At 52.6% G+C, this 13,842-nt stretch overlaps 1 protein-coding gene across 1 annotated transcript; it reads right to left on the reverse strand.

The window, feature by feature from the left end:
* Positions 1-2,178: 2,178 nt before the first annotated feature.
* LOC109760347 (3-ketoacyl-CoA synthase 5-like) lies at positions 2,179-3,953 on the reverse strand. Its single transcript, XM_020319175.4, has one exon. It carries the CDS (start codon positions 3,848-3,850, stop codon positions 2,396-2,398), a length of 1,455 nt encoding a protein of 484 aa, XP_020174764.1. The 5' UTR covers positions 3,851-3,953; the 3' UTR covers positions 2,179-2,395.
* Between the last annotated feature and the right edge of the window lie 9,889 nt (positions 3,954-13,842).

Here is a 13,842-nt window from a genome sequence, read left to right on the forward strand (position 1 = left end):
TCCCATGCGTTGGAGTTGGCCTAACACATGCAGCTTGTTCTGGAAAGCTAGAAAAAAAAATCCGAGTTTTTTTAGGGGTAATAAATCCGAGGGTGCTATACCGCTATGGCACGGTCCAAGACCAAGATCCAGGTGAGCAGAGCCCAGAAGTAGCGTAGTGTGGCCCAGCCCGCGTATCTCTTCAGCTAGCAACATTGTCTTCTCCACCCCGCAGCATTTCCTAAAACACACACACACACACACACACACACACACACACACACACACACACACACCTCTTACCCTCAGCACGGGTCAGTGTTCGGTAGAGAGAATAGCTTGCCAGTGCCGGCATGCCAATGGCGGTGCAGGCGTGCCACTTAACAACGCGCGTGCATTTTGGATTCTAGACCCAGGTCAGTTAAACCTGCAATTTAGCTGCCAGTTCAACCACGCACAAACAAGTACGAGGATACTAGTAACTATGGAATCAGAGCAATGTGTACCGAGTGGAATATGAATCACCATCCTTTTCTGAGAGGTCTGTGTTTGCACACGTGGTATTGGTGATATGCTATGCGTATATTCAGATAAATACTATCCGTCAGCCTTTCTTAAGAAGCCAAATTTGCTGATCTTGTCTGTATATGTATGATGTATCCCCACCCCACACAGCACATATATATCCACGCAGCGATGCATCTATCGCCATTGCTACATCTGCATATTTGGCATGAGACAAAAAGAGAGAGGACGAGCGCATATGCAGTCAAAGAAGCAGTTGGCTCATCTGCATGTGCTGCCAGAGACTATCAGATATGCATATGTTCAGATCAGTATATACAAAACGGCCAGCCTGTGCGTCCGGATCGCCCGAAGGAGCTCCGGGTTTCCGATGTTTGGCGTGTCTGCTCTTTTCCTCGGGAGCCAGATCGCGACACTGTCTGTACTGAAACATCTCCTTTCGGGTAGGGGATCGCTGCCTGTGGCTCTCCCTTCTTCCTGCGAGAACCACAAAAGGCGGAGGAAAGCAACCGGTGGTTGGTGCCGATGTTTCCCCGTGTTGGTCGAACCGAGCAGTACATTTCGGCCATTTACTCCGGTGACTGACTGTGGTGGCCGCGGTTGGGGCAATGCGACCGCACATTCATGCCGTTCCGGCGCGCAAAGGGGCCCTGGACGCGGACGGGCCGGCGAGGCGGCGCGCCAGACGAACGGCCGAGCTGGACTGCGAACGCAGCGGGGACGGCGACATGCCACCCGTTGTCGACGGCGATGGCAATATGGCATGCATGCGCGGCGCGCGCTGCCGATGGCACGCCACCGTTGGGCTTGCCGATACGCACGGCGCCCCTGGCCGGCATTGATTGGGCTCGCACGGGCCGCACGCGACACGTACGCCTCCTCCTGCCGTTGCCGCATATCGCGCATGCATGCATGCATGCATGCGGAGGACCGGATGAGCGAGCAGGCAGCCGTGGCAGGCCATAACTCCAGGCCAGCGGCGGGGCAGGACTGCGCCTGCGCGTGCAGGGATTGAATTAAACCGGGGTGGCATGTCAGGGCGGAAAGCGCCGAAGCGGCGGGTTCAGACAGCGAGCGAGCAGTCTGATCCGTCCGGTGAGTGACTGTCCGTCCGTCACCGCGGCGCGCAGAGATGAATTAATTGATGGAGCATGGCTGGGTAGGTAGGTAGGGCACTGACTGATGCACCGGGCGGGCGAGCGCGAGCCAGCTCTCTCTCTCTCTCGTTTCATTAACTCGTAGGGCGACGGGGCAGGGATGGCAAGAACATTATCGAGTCATCCCAGAAACAGAAACGGAGGGACTTGTGTTCACGATACTGGCAGTCTGGTACTACTGATCATCACGCCAATTGAGCGTGCAGTACGTAACGACTAACGAGTGTAAACAGACAGGGGAAGTGACCGAAGCAACCAAGCCACCTCGTACGTGCCGCATCGCACAAGCACGAGCATTGTCGATGGAGCACAGCACGGCGGCGAACCGGCGATGAGATCGGTGCTCCAATGCAAACCCTAGCAGCCTCTGGCCGCCAGCGCATGCACAAACCCTAGCTACCATCGCCCGTCGGGATCTCACGTCTTCTTCTCAGTTAAAACGTTTGGTGCGTAGGGCAGGGGAAGTAAAAGGGAGAAGCATACATCAATGCAATGCAACGTGCAGAGAGAGATGAGATGAGCTCACTGGATGCATGCAGCAATGAATAGTTTTACGTACGTACAGAGCACGGGTCGATCGTTGATAGTAGTAGTATTAGCTAGTCACCCTTAGCTAGTGCTACCACCTACTGGTGGCTACTGGAGTGTGTGGACTTTTCTGTGTACGAGCCAACGTGTGTGTACGAATGTGCACGAGACGAGCCGCCGAGCTGGGTTGGGTTGGTTAGGCTAGGCTAATGCTTGAGCACGTCGGGGATGTCGACGGGGTAGCGGTGGACGCAGGCGGCCCAGGGCCCGTCGGCGCCGCCGGGCGCCGCCGGCGGGCGGATGCACTCCCAGGCGGCGCTGTTGCACTTGAACCCGGAGCCGAAGCCGATCATCCACACGCGGTCGCCCTTGCGCATGCGCCCCTTGGCCTCCACGTAGGCCAGCTCGTACCACAGCGAGCTGCTGGACGTGTTGCCGAACCGGTGCAGCGTCATCCGCGACGCCTCCACCTGCTCGTCCGACAGCGTCAGGCTGCGCTGCAGCTCGTCGATCACCGCGCGCCCGCCCGCGTGGATGCAGAAGTGCTCGAACGCCGTGCGGAAGTCCGGGATGTACGGCTTGATCCCGCGGTTCACCACCTTGCGCGCGATGAAGGACAGCGCGAACAGCAGCTGCTCCGACGCCGGGAGCACCAGGGGCCCCATGGCCGTGATGTTCGCCTTCAGCGCCTCGCCGGCGACGCTCATCAGGTCCTTGGACAGGTTGATGCCCACGTTGCCCCGGTCGTCCTCCTCCTGGTACACGCAGCGGTACGCGCCGTCCTGGGCGCCCGTCAGCGTCCGCACCACGCGCGCCAGCCGGAACCGCGCGTTGGCGCCGTTGGTGGAGAGGAGCACGGCGGCGCCGCCCATGCGGAAGAGGCAGTTGGGCAGGAGCATGGCGCGCTCCTTGCCCATGTAGTAGTTTGGCGTGATGGTCTCCGTGGACACCACCAGCGCGTTCGACCCCCTGGGCGCGACCTGGAGCAGGTTCCTTGCGAGCCCCACGGAGATGAGCCCCGCGCTGCAGCCCATCCCGGCGAGGTGCACGTTGCGGACGTCCTTGCGGAGGTTGTAGCGGTTGACGATCATGTCGGCGAAGGACGGCGTCGGGGCGAAGAGGCTGCAGTTGACGACGAGGATGTCGATGTCCTCCGGGGCGACCTTGGTCTTGGCGAGCAGGTCGTCGATGGCGGAGAAGACGATGAGCTCGACCTCGGCGCGGGAGGACTCGAGGTCGCGGGACGGCGGGATGTAGTGCTGCGCGTAGGGGAGGCAGGTCTCCTCCCCGAGCCCGGAGCGCTCCAGCAGGCGCGACATGAACCGGACGCTGCGCTCGTCAAAGCCCGGCCACACGCGGGCGTGCTCCTGGAACGCGGCGAACGGGACGCGGCAGCTGGGGCTGGTGCGGAAGCACGCGTAGTCCACCATGTACACCGCGCGCGGGCGGAGCTTGAGGTAGACGGCGGCCGCCGCGGCCGGGACGAAGGCGGCCAGGAACATGTGCACGGGCCGGAGCGCGCGCAGCCGGGCGAGCAGCTCCTCGGGCCCTAGCTCCGCCGCCTTGAGCAGGGCGGAGGCGGCGAAGGGCACGGCCGCGATGGCCACGATGTTGCTCACCGCCAGCTGGTACAGCCGCTTGAGCTGCGCCGACGAGCTCATGCTAACGGCGCGCTCTGTATCGCTTGCGTCTGCGTTGGGAGCAGCTTTGGCTTTGTGGCCTCGTGGGTGTGTCGCCTGGCTCGCGGTGGGAGGCGAGGAGAAAGCCGGGAGGGAGAATTTAAAGAAGCGGAACTCGGGGTGCCGGACCCCGCAGGTGGAGCCCGAGCCTGTCGCCCCGAGAAGACATCACACTACAGAAGCAGGCAGAGGACTCACGATCCTGGCTTGATGAGTCGGCTGTGTGAGTAGGTGGCTACTCCCCTCAGATTAATCAAGTCTCGGTCGACTGCGTAAATGCCGTTGGATCTTTGCGCGTAGATTTGTGCTGGACTGAGCATCCCGACGGCAAATTTGACAATTTTAACCTAGAAACGAAATAAATTCACAGAATAAACTGGGTGCGAAACTATTTCACACCCCTGACCCTTTTATGTAGCGCCCGCCACGCCGGCGCCACACCCTACAGTGCAGCGCCTAGCTCCGGGGCGTTGCACCTCTGTCCACCGTGGCAGCCCATGGACCCGCACCCAGCAGTGCAACGCCTCCGAGCTAGGCGCCGCACGTGTAATGTGCAGCGCCTAGCTGCTAGGCGCTACACGTGTAATGTGCAGCGCCTAGCCGCTAGGCGCTGCACTGTGACTTATCCAGCCACTTGGCTGGGCCCCCTCCCCCAACCCCCCCCCCCCCCACCCACCACACACTCTCTCACTCTCTCCCCGAGCTTTGCCCCCTCTCCCACTCTCCCCCCCCCCCCTCAAATCTTCTTCCAAATCTTGCAAATTTGAAGAATTTGTCCATGGATTTCGAAGTCAAACCCTCCCTCAAGGTAATAATCTCCGATCCCCTTTTTTTTATCGAAGTAAAGTTCTCCCATTGCTCATTTGTTGGTAGTTTGGGGAAACCCTAGTTTTGTTTGGATCTAGAGATTTGCATGGAGATGTGAGATGTTTGTTTGCCAATTTCTATGATTAGGCTTTGTTAGTATGCTAGGGTTATTCTTATGGGTGTTCTTATGTTGGTGCTAGGGTTAGGTTTAGGGCTAGGGTTATGGTTAGGGTTATGGTTATGGTTAGGGTTAGGGTTATGGTTAGGGTTGTTGTTTCATATATATATTAGGGTTTGTATTCGGTGTTAATCCATGGATTAGTACTCATGGAAGCAATGTTACCTTGTGTTCATTGCTTATAGGGATGGGAAGAACATGTGTGTTTGTTCATCATGGGGACAAAGACGCCTTTTTGAAAGGCAATAAAGAACCGGACCCGGATGAGTTTTACATAGTGTTTGATAGTAGTCCTAGCTATGCGGAGCTCTTGCAACAAGTTAGGAAAGATTTGAATTGGATGGACCCTAGTGATATCATTGAGTTGGAGGGAAGGCATAATGTTGGTTTTGGAATGCACATCCGTTGGAAGACAATGCGTGTAAACTCGGAGCAACGTTGGGTTGCATACAAGGAGACGGTGGCCGAATCACTAGACAAGGCTCTTGAGTTATTTGCAACGAAGAAGGTTGATTCAAGTTTGCATTTGGACTTGAACCGGAACCCCTCCCCTTTGGTTGCTAGTAGCCCCCCATCCTTGAAGCGAGATGAAATTGTTGAACCTCTTTTGACCCAAGAAGTGAGGCCAACATTGAGCCCTTATAGAAACAACCAAGATGAATCTTTGCAAGAGGACAATGATGAGTATGCGGACGATGACAATGAAGTTGATCTCCATGACAACAATGTGGGTGATCTCGACAAATATCATTTGCAAGAGACAATGGACCATTCCATCCCTTTTTCCCGTGCATATGCATCGGACTCGGATGACGATGGTCCCGATGAACAAGTTGATGCGGAGGGGTTCACGGTGAAGGAGGCCGAAGCTTTCGAGAAGGTATTTGGTCGGGATCATCGGACTACATTGTTCAAGGAAGTTAGTCTCGCGGATGAAGCCGTGGTAGATGGTGGCCAATGTGTACCTCTTGGGGTTAGGCCAAGCTCTCACCGTGATTTGGTAGACGACAAGAACCGGATTGCTAAAGGTTCTAAGTTCGACAGCTTGTTGGATTTGAAGATGTGGCTCGACAACTACTCGGTTACGCATTATCGTCCACACAAGGTGGTGCACTCGGACGTCAATGTGCGCTACACGGTTGCATGTGCATGTGAAGATGAAAAGGAGGTCCAACTTGGACTTACAAGAGGCCGTGGTGGTGGTAGAGGTCGTGGAAAGGAGGTCCAACAAGGAGTGGCAAGACGCCGTGGCGGTTGTCCGTGGATTGTGCGTGCAAGACCATGGAAAGGAGGTCCTACTTGGCATGTAGTGAGTTGTGTGCCAACTCACATGTGCCAAGGCAAAAGGGTGGATGGCAAGATTGTGTCCGAAGACCACAAACAACTCACGTCCGAGTTCATCACTTACAGGCTCTCCAACTCAATATCCACACTTCCAACAATGAGCGTCCAACATGTCATTGACCTTGTGAAAGCCATCTTTCATTACAAGGTGAAATACGGCAAGGCATGGAAGGCGAAGCAAGCCGCATTTAAGATGTTGTATGGTACATGGGAGGAAGCATACAACCGAATCCCTAGGTTGTTGTTAGCCATGGCCGCGACAAACCCGAGCATGGTTCATGTGGTCGAGCCTCATGGGCACCAAACAACGGTTCATGAAGGAAGGAAAGTCAGAGTATTTGGCCGTCCTTTTTGGGCGTTCGAGCAATGTGTGAGGGCTTTCGAACATTGTAGGCCGGTCATCGCAATTGATGGCACGTTCTTGACCGGACAATACCAGGGCACCTTGTTGGTTGCGATAGCAAGTGATGCCAATAACCGGGTGTTGCCATTGGCATTTGCTTTGGTTGAGGTGGAAAACAATGACAATTGGGAGTGGTTTCTGCATCTTTTGAGGACGAAGGTGTTACCCGCTCAAAGGGAAATTTGTGTCATATCGGATCGGAATCAAGGAATTCTTAACGCCGTGGAGATTGACATTCCCGGGCATGCTCCGTTGCACCATCGCTGGTGCATGAGGCACTTTTGTTCGAACTTCTATAGGGCATGTGGCCTTAAGGAGTTGGCCGATGATCTTCAAGATTTTTGTCTCGCTTTCTCCGATAAGCGCTTCGCCACTTTGTACAACAAATTGCTCGCACACAAAAAACTTGATCCCGGGGGTCAAGAGTTTCTCAATAGGCACATTCAATACCGGAACAAGTGGGCACGTGCTTTTGATGAAGATGGCCGGAGATACGGTCAAATGACAAGCAATATGGCCGAATGCTTCAATAGGGTGCTCAAAGGTGCACGTGGATTACCCGTGACGGCAATAGTTCAATACACATTTGACAAGATGAATGCGTACTTTGTAAAGTACTCGATGGAAACCGATGCACAGATAGCGGGTGAGAACCCACGGAAGTACAAGTACAAGTTCCCACCCAAAGTTGATGAATGGTTGCTATTTCAATCGCGGAAGGCGGACTCAAAAGAAGCTATATTATATGACAATGAAGAGTGGAAGTACGAAGTGAAAGAGCCAGGAGGAACCACAAATGATGGCCGGCAACATGGAGGTCGGGCTTTCAAGGTGTCGTTAACACAATGTGATTGCACTTGCGGGAGGCCATTGTTGCTTCATCTCCCATGCTCACATTTGTATGCCGCCGGCCGCGTTAGGAATGTGGACATCAATCACCCACGCACCGTGAGGGAGTCGGAGTTCTCAATCATGACGGTCAAGGAAACATGGGCTCCCCGCTTTCACCCATACTTTGACCAATCACAATGGCCGGAGTATCATGGAGTTCAACTATGGCCGGATCCGACAACCAAAAAGGTTTGATAGCCGCCTTAACTTTTGGCCCTGGCGCTGCAACATGTACAAGTGAATGAGACATGGAACGTACCAACAAATGTTAAGTGCTACTTTGAAGGAGATGTGAACCTTAATGAATTCTCAAAGTGCACCTTCCCCATCGCTTTTGCCAGCCGGGGTTGTTTCCAGAATAGTCTCGGTCTCGTCAGCTGCTTTCTTGATCTGGGCATGCTATGAACAGAAACGGTATCAAAGTGTTAGGCAAGCGAAGATGTGAAAAGTGCGAATGGAAAAGCAAAAAGGGCTAACCACAAAGTTCATCATTGGAGCTGAAGGGATCACCGAGTTGCCTTTCCTAACTAATGCGTTGTACTGGTGCTGGGCTACCTCGTTTTCCAGCCCTTGCTTGCTCCACACTAAGAGCGAACTGCACGACATACTTCCTGTGATGGCTGGCCCAATCCTTGATCTTCCGCTGCTTTTTCCTATCCAACCTGCAAGTTAGAAACAGAATATTAGCATCATCGAAACCGTCGAGAAGCTGCTAAGTGCTCAAGGTTAATTATATCTTACGCGTGTAGCAACTTGTCCGTGTCCTCCCACTCTGGCGGGTGTGGCTGGAACAAACCAAACTGGCGGAACACCCGATGTGGCAGGTGAAGCTCAACCGCCCAGTTGCATATCAGTGGGCACCGCATATGCCAGAGATCCCTATCCCTAATGCACATCGGATTAAGCCTGAACTCTATAGGGTTACCAAAACTCTCTCCTTTTCCATACGGCTCCCATTCCACCTGCAAAATGGGATTGAATGCAAAATTGATATCGAGTGAAGATACAAGCATGATAATCACTTATGCAAGGTCGGTTCACCTGCTCAGGCATGATCGCGTCCAGCTCGCTCTTGTACAACTTGTACATTACCGAGGGATCATCCGTCGTCTCATTTAACACATCCCACTTGTAAGCCCAAGTGGGGAGCCGTAGTGGGTCGTCTTTATCGTCCCAATCCTCGTACTTCACGGTCTTAGGTCGTCCAACCGGCAAACGCTCCCAGCTCCATATGGGAAGTGCGAGCAGACAACCACCAATACCTCCAGTGTGCCTACAACTGGCATCGTCCAACTGCACATAAAAAAGAACATGGTCAAATTTGCCGCAAGAGCGCATTGATAATGTATCAATGAAGTGAAAAGGAAACAACTTCATACCTGTCGATACAAGTAAGCTAGTGTCGCTGAACCCCAACTCCATTTGCTATCGAAGACGGTCAACGCCTTCAGCCACATCCATGGAGCATTCTTGCCTGTGCCATCAGCAAACATTGTCCTCGATATCACGTAACACATGTAGACACGAGCAAATGTCTTCACCATGTCCTCATTAGCATCATCGGGGCAATGAGCGAAGTTCGATGACATCCACGTGAAAGTAGCGCCCGCTGCGACTCTTTCCTTCTTCTTATGTTCCCTTTCTGGCTCCCGAGGCTCCGGAGGAACCATACCGATAAGGGCTTGCATCTGCGCGCGCCACCCTTCAGAATCGGTGTTCATACATAAAGGATTGCCATCGATAGGAAGACCGGTGATCATAGCAATATCCTGCAGCGTCACGGTCATCTCCCCGGTCCGAAGATGGAAAGTGTGTGTCTCCGGCCTCCAATGATCAATAAGCGCGGTGAGTGCTGCAGCATTGTTGGGTGGCGTCGACCGGCGGACCAACTCAATGAAAGGGAGAAGTCCTGCCTCCCTAACATAAGGTGTGTACCGCTCATCATAGCGCATCCCTCCAAGGCTGATCCCGTGAGACCGAAGCTTCAGAGGTGCAAGCTCCTACAAACAAACAAATCATAACATTACATATGGGGCATTTGTGTTTGAAAAAACATACGAAATTCATAACACCGGCCACTTTCAGTATTACCCGCTGCTGCACCGACATAGCGTACAACAGGTGTTGTTTGTCCCAATGATCATCGAGAAGCCAAACCATCCTAACAATTTCAACAAAGCATTCTTGTCAACACGATTATCTTTTCAATTCAAAAAAACTAAAGTAGGCCTACTACATGCAAGATTCAAAGCATATGTATCCAAAGCATTTTTCTCAATACGAGTATAATTTTAGTACAAATAAACTAAACTAGGCCTACTTCATACAAATAACTTCTCCATAGAAATAACATGTCAATCCATGTATCCAAACTATATAAATAACATGTCAACCTATCTATCCAAACCACATTCTAATCTAACAAGGGTTCCCCAAATCTAATATATGCAAGATTCAAACAAAAGTTGCCCAAATCTAATACATGCAAGATTCAAACAAGGGTTCCCCAAATCTTCAAAATATAATATTTTCTATGGATAGAAAGAAGGGGGTCGGAGGAGAGTACCTTCTACGATGGATTGGTGAAGAAATGCACGGACCAAATCGTCGGATCGGAAGGATTTGGGAGAGGGGATTGAGAGGGGGAGTGCAGATGGCCGCCGCCCTGTTTTTCTGTAACTGCCAATGGGGAGGGTGGGGGAGGAGAGGGCTGGCGCGTTTGTAGATAAGTCACAGTGCAGCGCCTAGCCGCTAGGCGCTGCACATTACACGTGTAGCGCCTAGCGGCTAGGCGCTGCACATTACAGGTGCAGCGCCTAGCTCGGAGGCGTTGCACTGCTGGGTGCGGGCCCATGGGCTGCCACGGTGGACAGAGGTGCAACGCCCCGGAGCTAGGCGCTGCACCGTAGGGTGTGGCGCCGGCGTGGCGGGCGCTACACAAAAGGGTTAGGGGTGTGAAATAGTTTCGCACCCAGTTCATTCTGTGAATTTATTTCGTTTCCAGGTCAAAATTGTCAAATTTGCCTCCCCCGACAGCCCACGTAACATGTTGTCCCACCGGCTACAGGTAGGGCATCTTTAATACGGTGCCGCAAACCACCCACATCCGTCTTGATCGAACCAACGCGAGACTGTATCGATCTGCAAGACGGTTCGGATACATTTTCTCCGTAAACTCGAGACAAATATGAGGAGGTTAGCAGGAGTCCGGACACCAGACACATAGGACTACGACTCCCCCGGTCCACCCAAAACCCTTCCCGAATCCGTGCCTTCATCCTCCCTATTTTCTCTTCTGCCTTCTTTCTCTTTTGCCTTCTTCGCCGCTCCACCATCCCGGCCGCCACGCCACACTCCTGTCGGAAGTCTACGTCTCCGTCACCTCAAGCGCTCCAGCAAGGCTCCACCTCGCTTCTCCTCCATCGCCGTTCAACCCCTGTCCTCCGAATACTCACCATGGCCGGCAACTGTTCAATGTATTGCCAAAGCTAAAAATGTTTTCCCTTCTTCTTTCTAGCAATGGATTCTTATTTGGAGTACATATACGAGCAGTATGTTGAGTCGTCCGACGGCTCATTGGATGAGGAGTACTTCAATGAGACGGCGATGATGCAGGCGGTCCTTGAAGACGTGGAGCATGCAGAGGAGCGTGTTCTCAATTTCAAGGGCTCGATCAAGGGTCATCGAGTGCTCGAGCGTTCTGCGGGCAAGCTTCAACTTCAAAGTCACCTGATTTGGCACCAGCCAAAGGAGTAGAAACATCAGCTGACCTCGATAAGAAGCAAGGGAGTGGTGCCGCAACACGGCGCGCAGCCATTTGACAATGATGGCTCACTACTTTGCCGCCGATGCACTCTTCGCTGACCATTTTCGTCAGCGCTTTCGGATGCGCAAGACTGTCTTCGATCATTTGTACCATGGCGTCTGGTCCTATGATGACTACTTCATCCTAAAGAATGACGTCGTGGGAACGATTGGGTTTTCTGGTTACTAGAAGTGCACGGCCGCACTCCGGATGCTTGCATATGGCACGGCCGCTGATTCGTGGGACAAGTACCTACAAATGTCTGAGAGCACATGTGGAGATGCCATGGTCAGGTTTGCAACTGCAGTGTTTGAGGTGTCCAAACCTCACTACATAAGAGAACCAACTATGGCAGACACGGGAAGGCTCTTGTCAATCTCAGAAGCTAGAGGTTGGCCAGGTTTGCTTGGATCTCTTAACGACATGCATTGAAAATGGAAGAACTTCCCGAAGGCTTTATGTAACACCCCGAAAATCACGCAACAGTAATATCCCCCTAATGGTGACCATGTCATCGTGATTACTATGCAGCTTGCCACTTGTCCAAAAATCAAAGCCTTTTTCAAATTTAAAATAAGTCGAATAAATTATTTCTTCGAGCAGGAAAACTAAAATGTTCATCATGTGCCAAATAATCCATACCTATTATTGGTGGTGAACCAACATTTTTGCAAAATGTTTAAGTGGCCTAAACTACTTAAAACAGTGACCTAAGCGATAAATTAAATGCCTTTTTAATTTATAAAAATTGCAAACTTTTTCAAGAGCCTCACAATCTTTTTGTGGCAGTGCACAATAATTCTTTGAAATTGTTTTGGCCAGTGGCATATTTTTGCAAAGTCCTTTGTGGCTAAAAGAAAAATCAAAAGCTGCTGGAAAAAGAAAAAAAGGAAAAAAGAAAAGGAAAAGCAGAGGGGAGAGAGAGAAAGCCCCTGCCCCACTGAGCCAAATGGCCCAGCTGGCCGTCGGCCCACCCTAGCCGGCCCACTCCCCTGTTGTCTTCCCCTTTCTCCTGTTCGACCGACCCGCGCGAGTGGTCTCCGTTGAACCCGCTCGTCGCCTCGCGCCTCGCCGACGAGGGGATAAGGATCCCCTCCCTCCCCGTCGCCTCGATCCTCTCTCCCCACCCCCACTTGTGCCTCTCCTCCCCCAGATCCACCTCTCCCCTCTCCCTCTCCTTCATTCTGGAGAGGAGACCGACGCGGTCGCTACCGTTCTCCGTTGTCCACGCGACCACAACCACCGCATCGCTTCGCCGTCCTGTCCATCGTCTCCGCCGGTCTCGACTAGATCGTCCTCAACCACGAGCACGAGCAGGAGAGCTCTGCTACGCCGGGATCGAGCCGTTCCCTTTGCTTCGGCCGCCAGCGATCCTCCTCCATCTTCGGCGACTCTGCTGCTCCTAAACATCCAAGGGCCATCACCGTCTCTGGCCGTTTCCGGTCAAACCGCCGCCACAGATTGATGCGTGGGCAAGAGCCCGTTCGAAAGAACCTAACTTTGTGCCAAATGGTGCCCCCTGGTGCGATTCCGACGCGTTCCGGCGAAGCGCCGCAGCGAATTTGGTCGCCGGAGCTCTCTCCGGCGCGGACGCCGACGTGGCTTAGTGGGCCCCGCCCCTAGGTCGCTGACCAGTGGGCCCTAGTGGCCCAGTTGACTGTGTTGACCCAGTCAACTGCTGACTGGGCTGCCCAGTGAGACTGACGTGTGGGCCCCACGTGTTTAAAACATTTTAAAAATAAATGAATCTGCTAATTAAAATCTGTGAATTAATTAGTAATTAGTTAGTCACTGACACCAGGGGCCCACCCCTCTAATTAGCCTGTTAGTTTAGTTTAAATTACTGTTAGACTAGCAGAGGCTGACATGTGGGTCCCACTGGACCCACAGGTCAGGTTTGACCCTGGTCAGCGAGTCTGTTGACTGCTGACGTCATCCCCACGCAATGCTGACGTTATAATGATTTTCTGTTAATTTGAATAATTCCAAAAAATACTTTAAACTTTAGAAATTCATATAAAATAAACCGTAGCTCGGACCAGAAAACCTTATATATGAAAGTTGCTCAGAACAACGAGACGAATCTGAATACGCCCTCCTCATACCTGTCACGTGCCCCAAGCATGCTGAACATGGAACCGTCCCCTCTCCTTTCATCTGTGTGGAAAACGTCAGATGCCAGAAAAACCCCTCCGGATGTTTTCCCTCTCCGTCTGCAACGTCTAGCACTGCGTAAGTTCACCCCTAACACCGTGTATTACCATGTTATGCGTTTTGATGCTTTGTTTGCTTAATATTTATTGTTTCTTCCCCCTCTTCTCGCTGGTAGACCCCGAGATCGATGCTGCCCCTGTGATCGACTACGTCTCCGACGACCCTTCTTCGTTTGCAGCACAGCTTCCAGGCAAGCCCCCCCTTTGATCATTCCGATATCGCCCATTCTATTCTCTTATGCTTGCATTAGATTTTGCTACTGTAATTGGGTTCTCCTATTCTGATGCATAGCCTGCTTTTGTACCTGCTGTCGTACCTTACCTGCTTATTCT

This window comes from Aegilops tauschii, chromosome 6, assembly GCF_002575655.3.
Source record: "Aegilops tauschii subsp. strangulata cultivar AL8/78 chromosome 6, Aet v6.0, whole genome shotgun sequence".
NCBI lineage: Eukaryota > Viridiplantae > Streptophyta > Magnoliopsida > Poales > Poaceae > Aegilops > Aegilops tauschii.

Coding starts and splice junctions, on each gene's coding strand:
- LOC109760347 (XM_020319175.4), bottom strand. CDS start 3,850: ATGAGCTCGTCGGCGCAGCTCAAGCGGCTGTACCAGCTGGCGGTGAGC.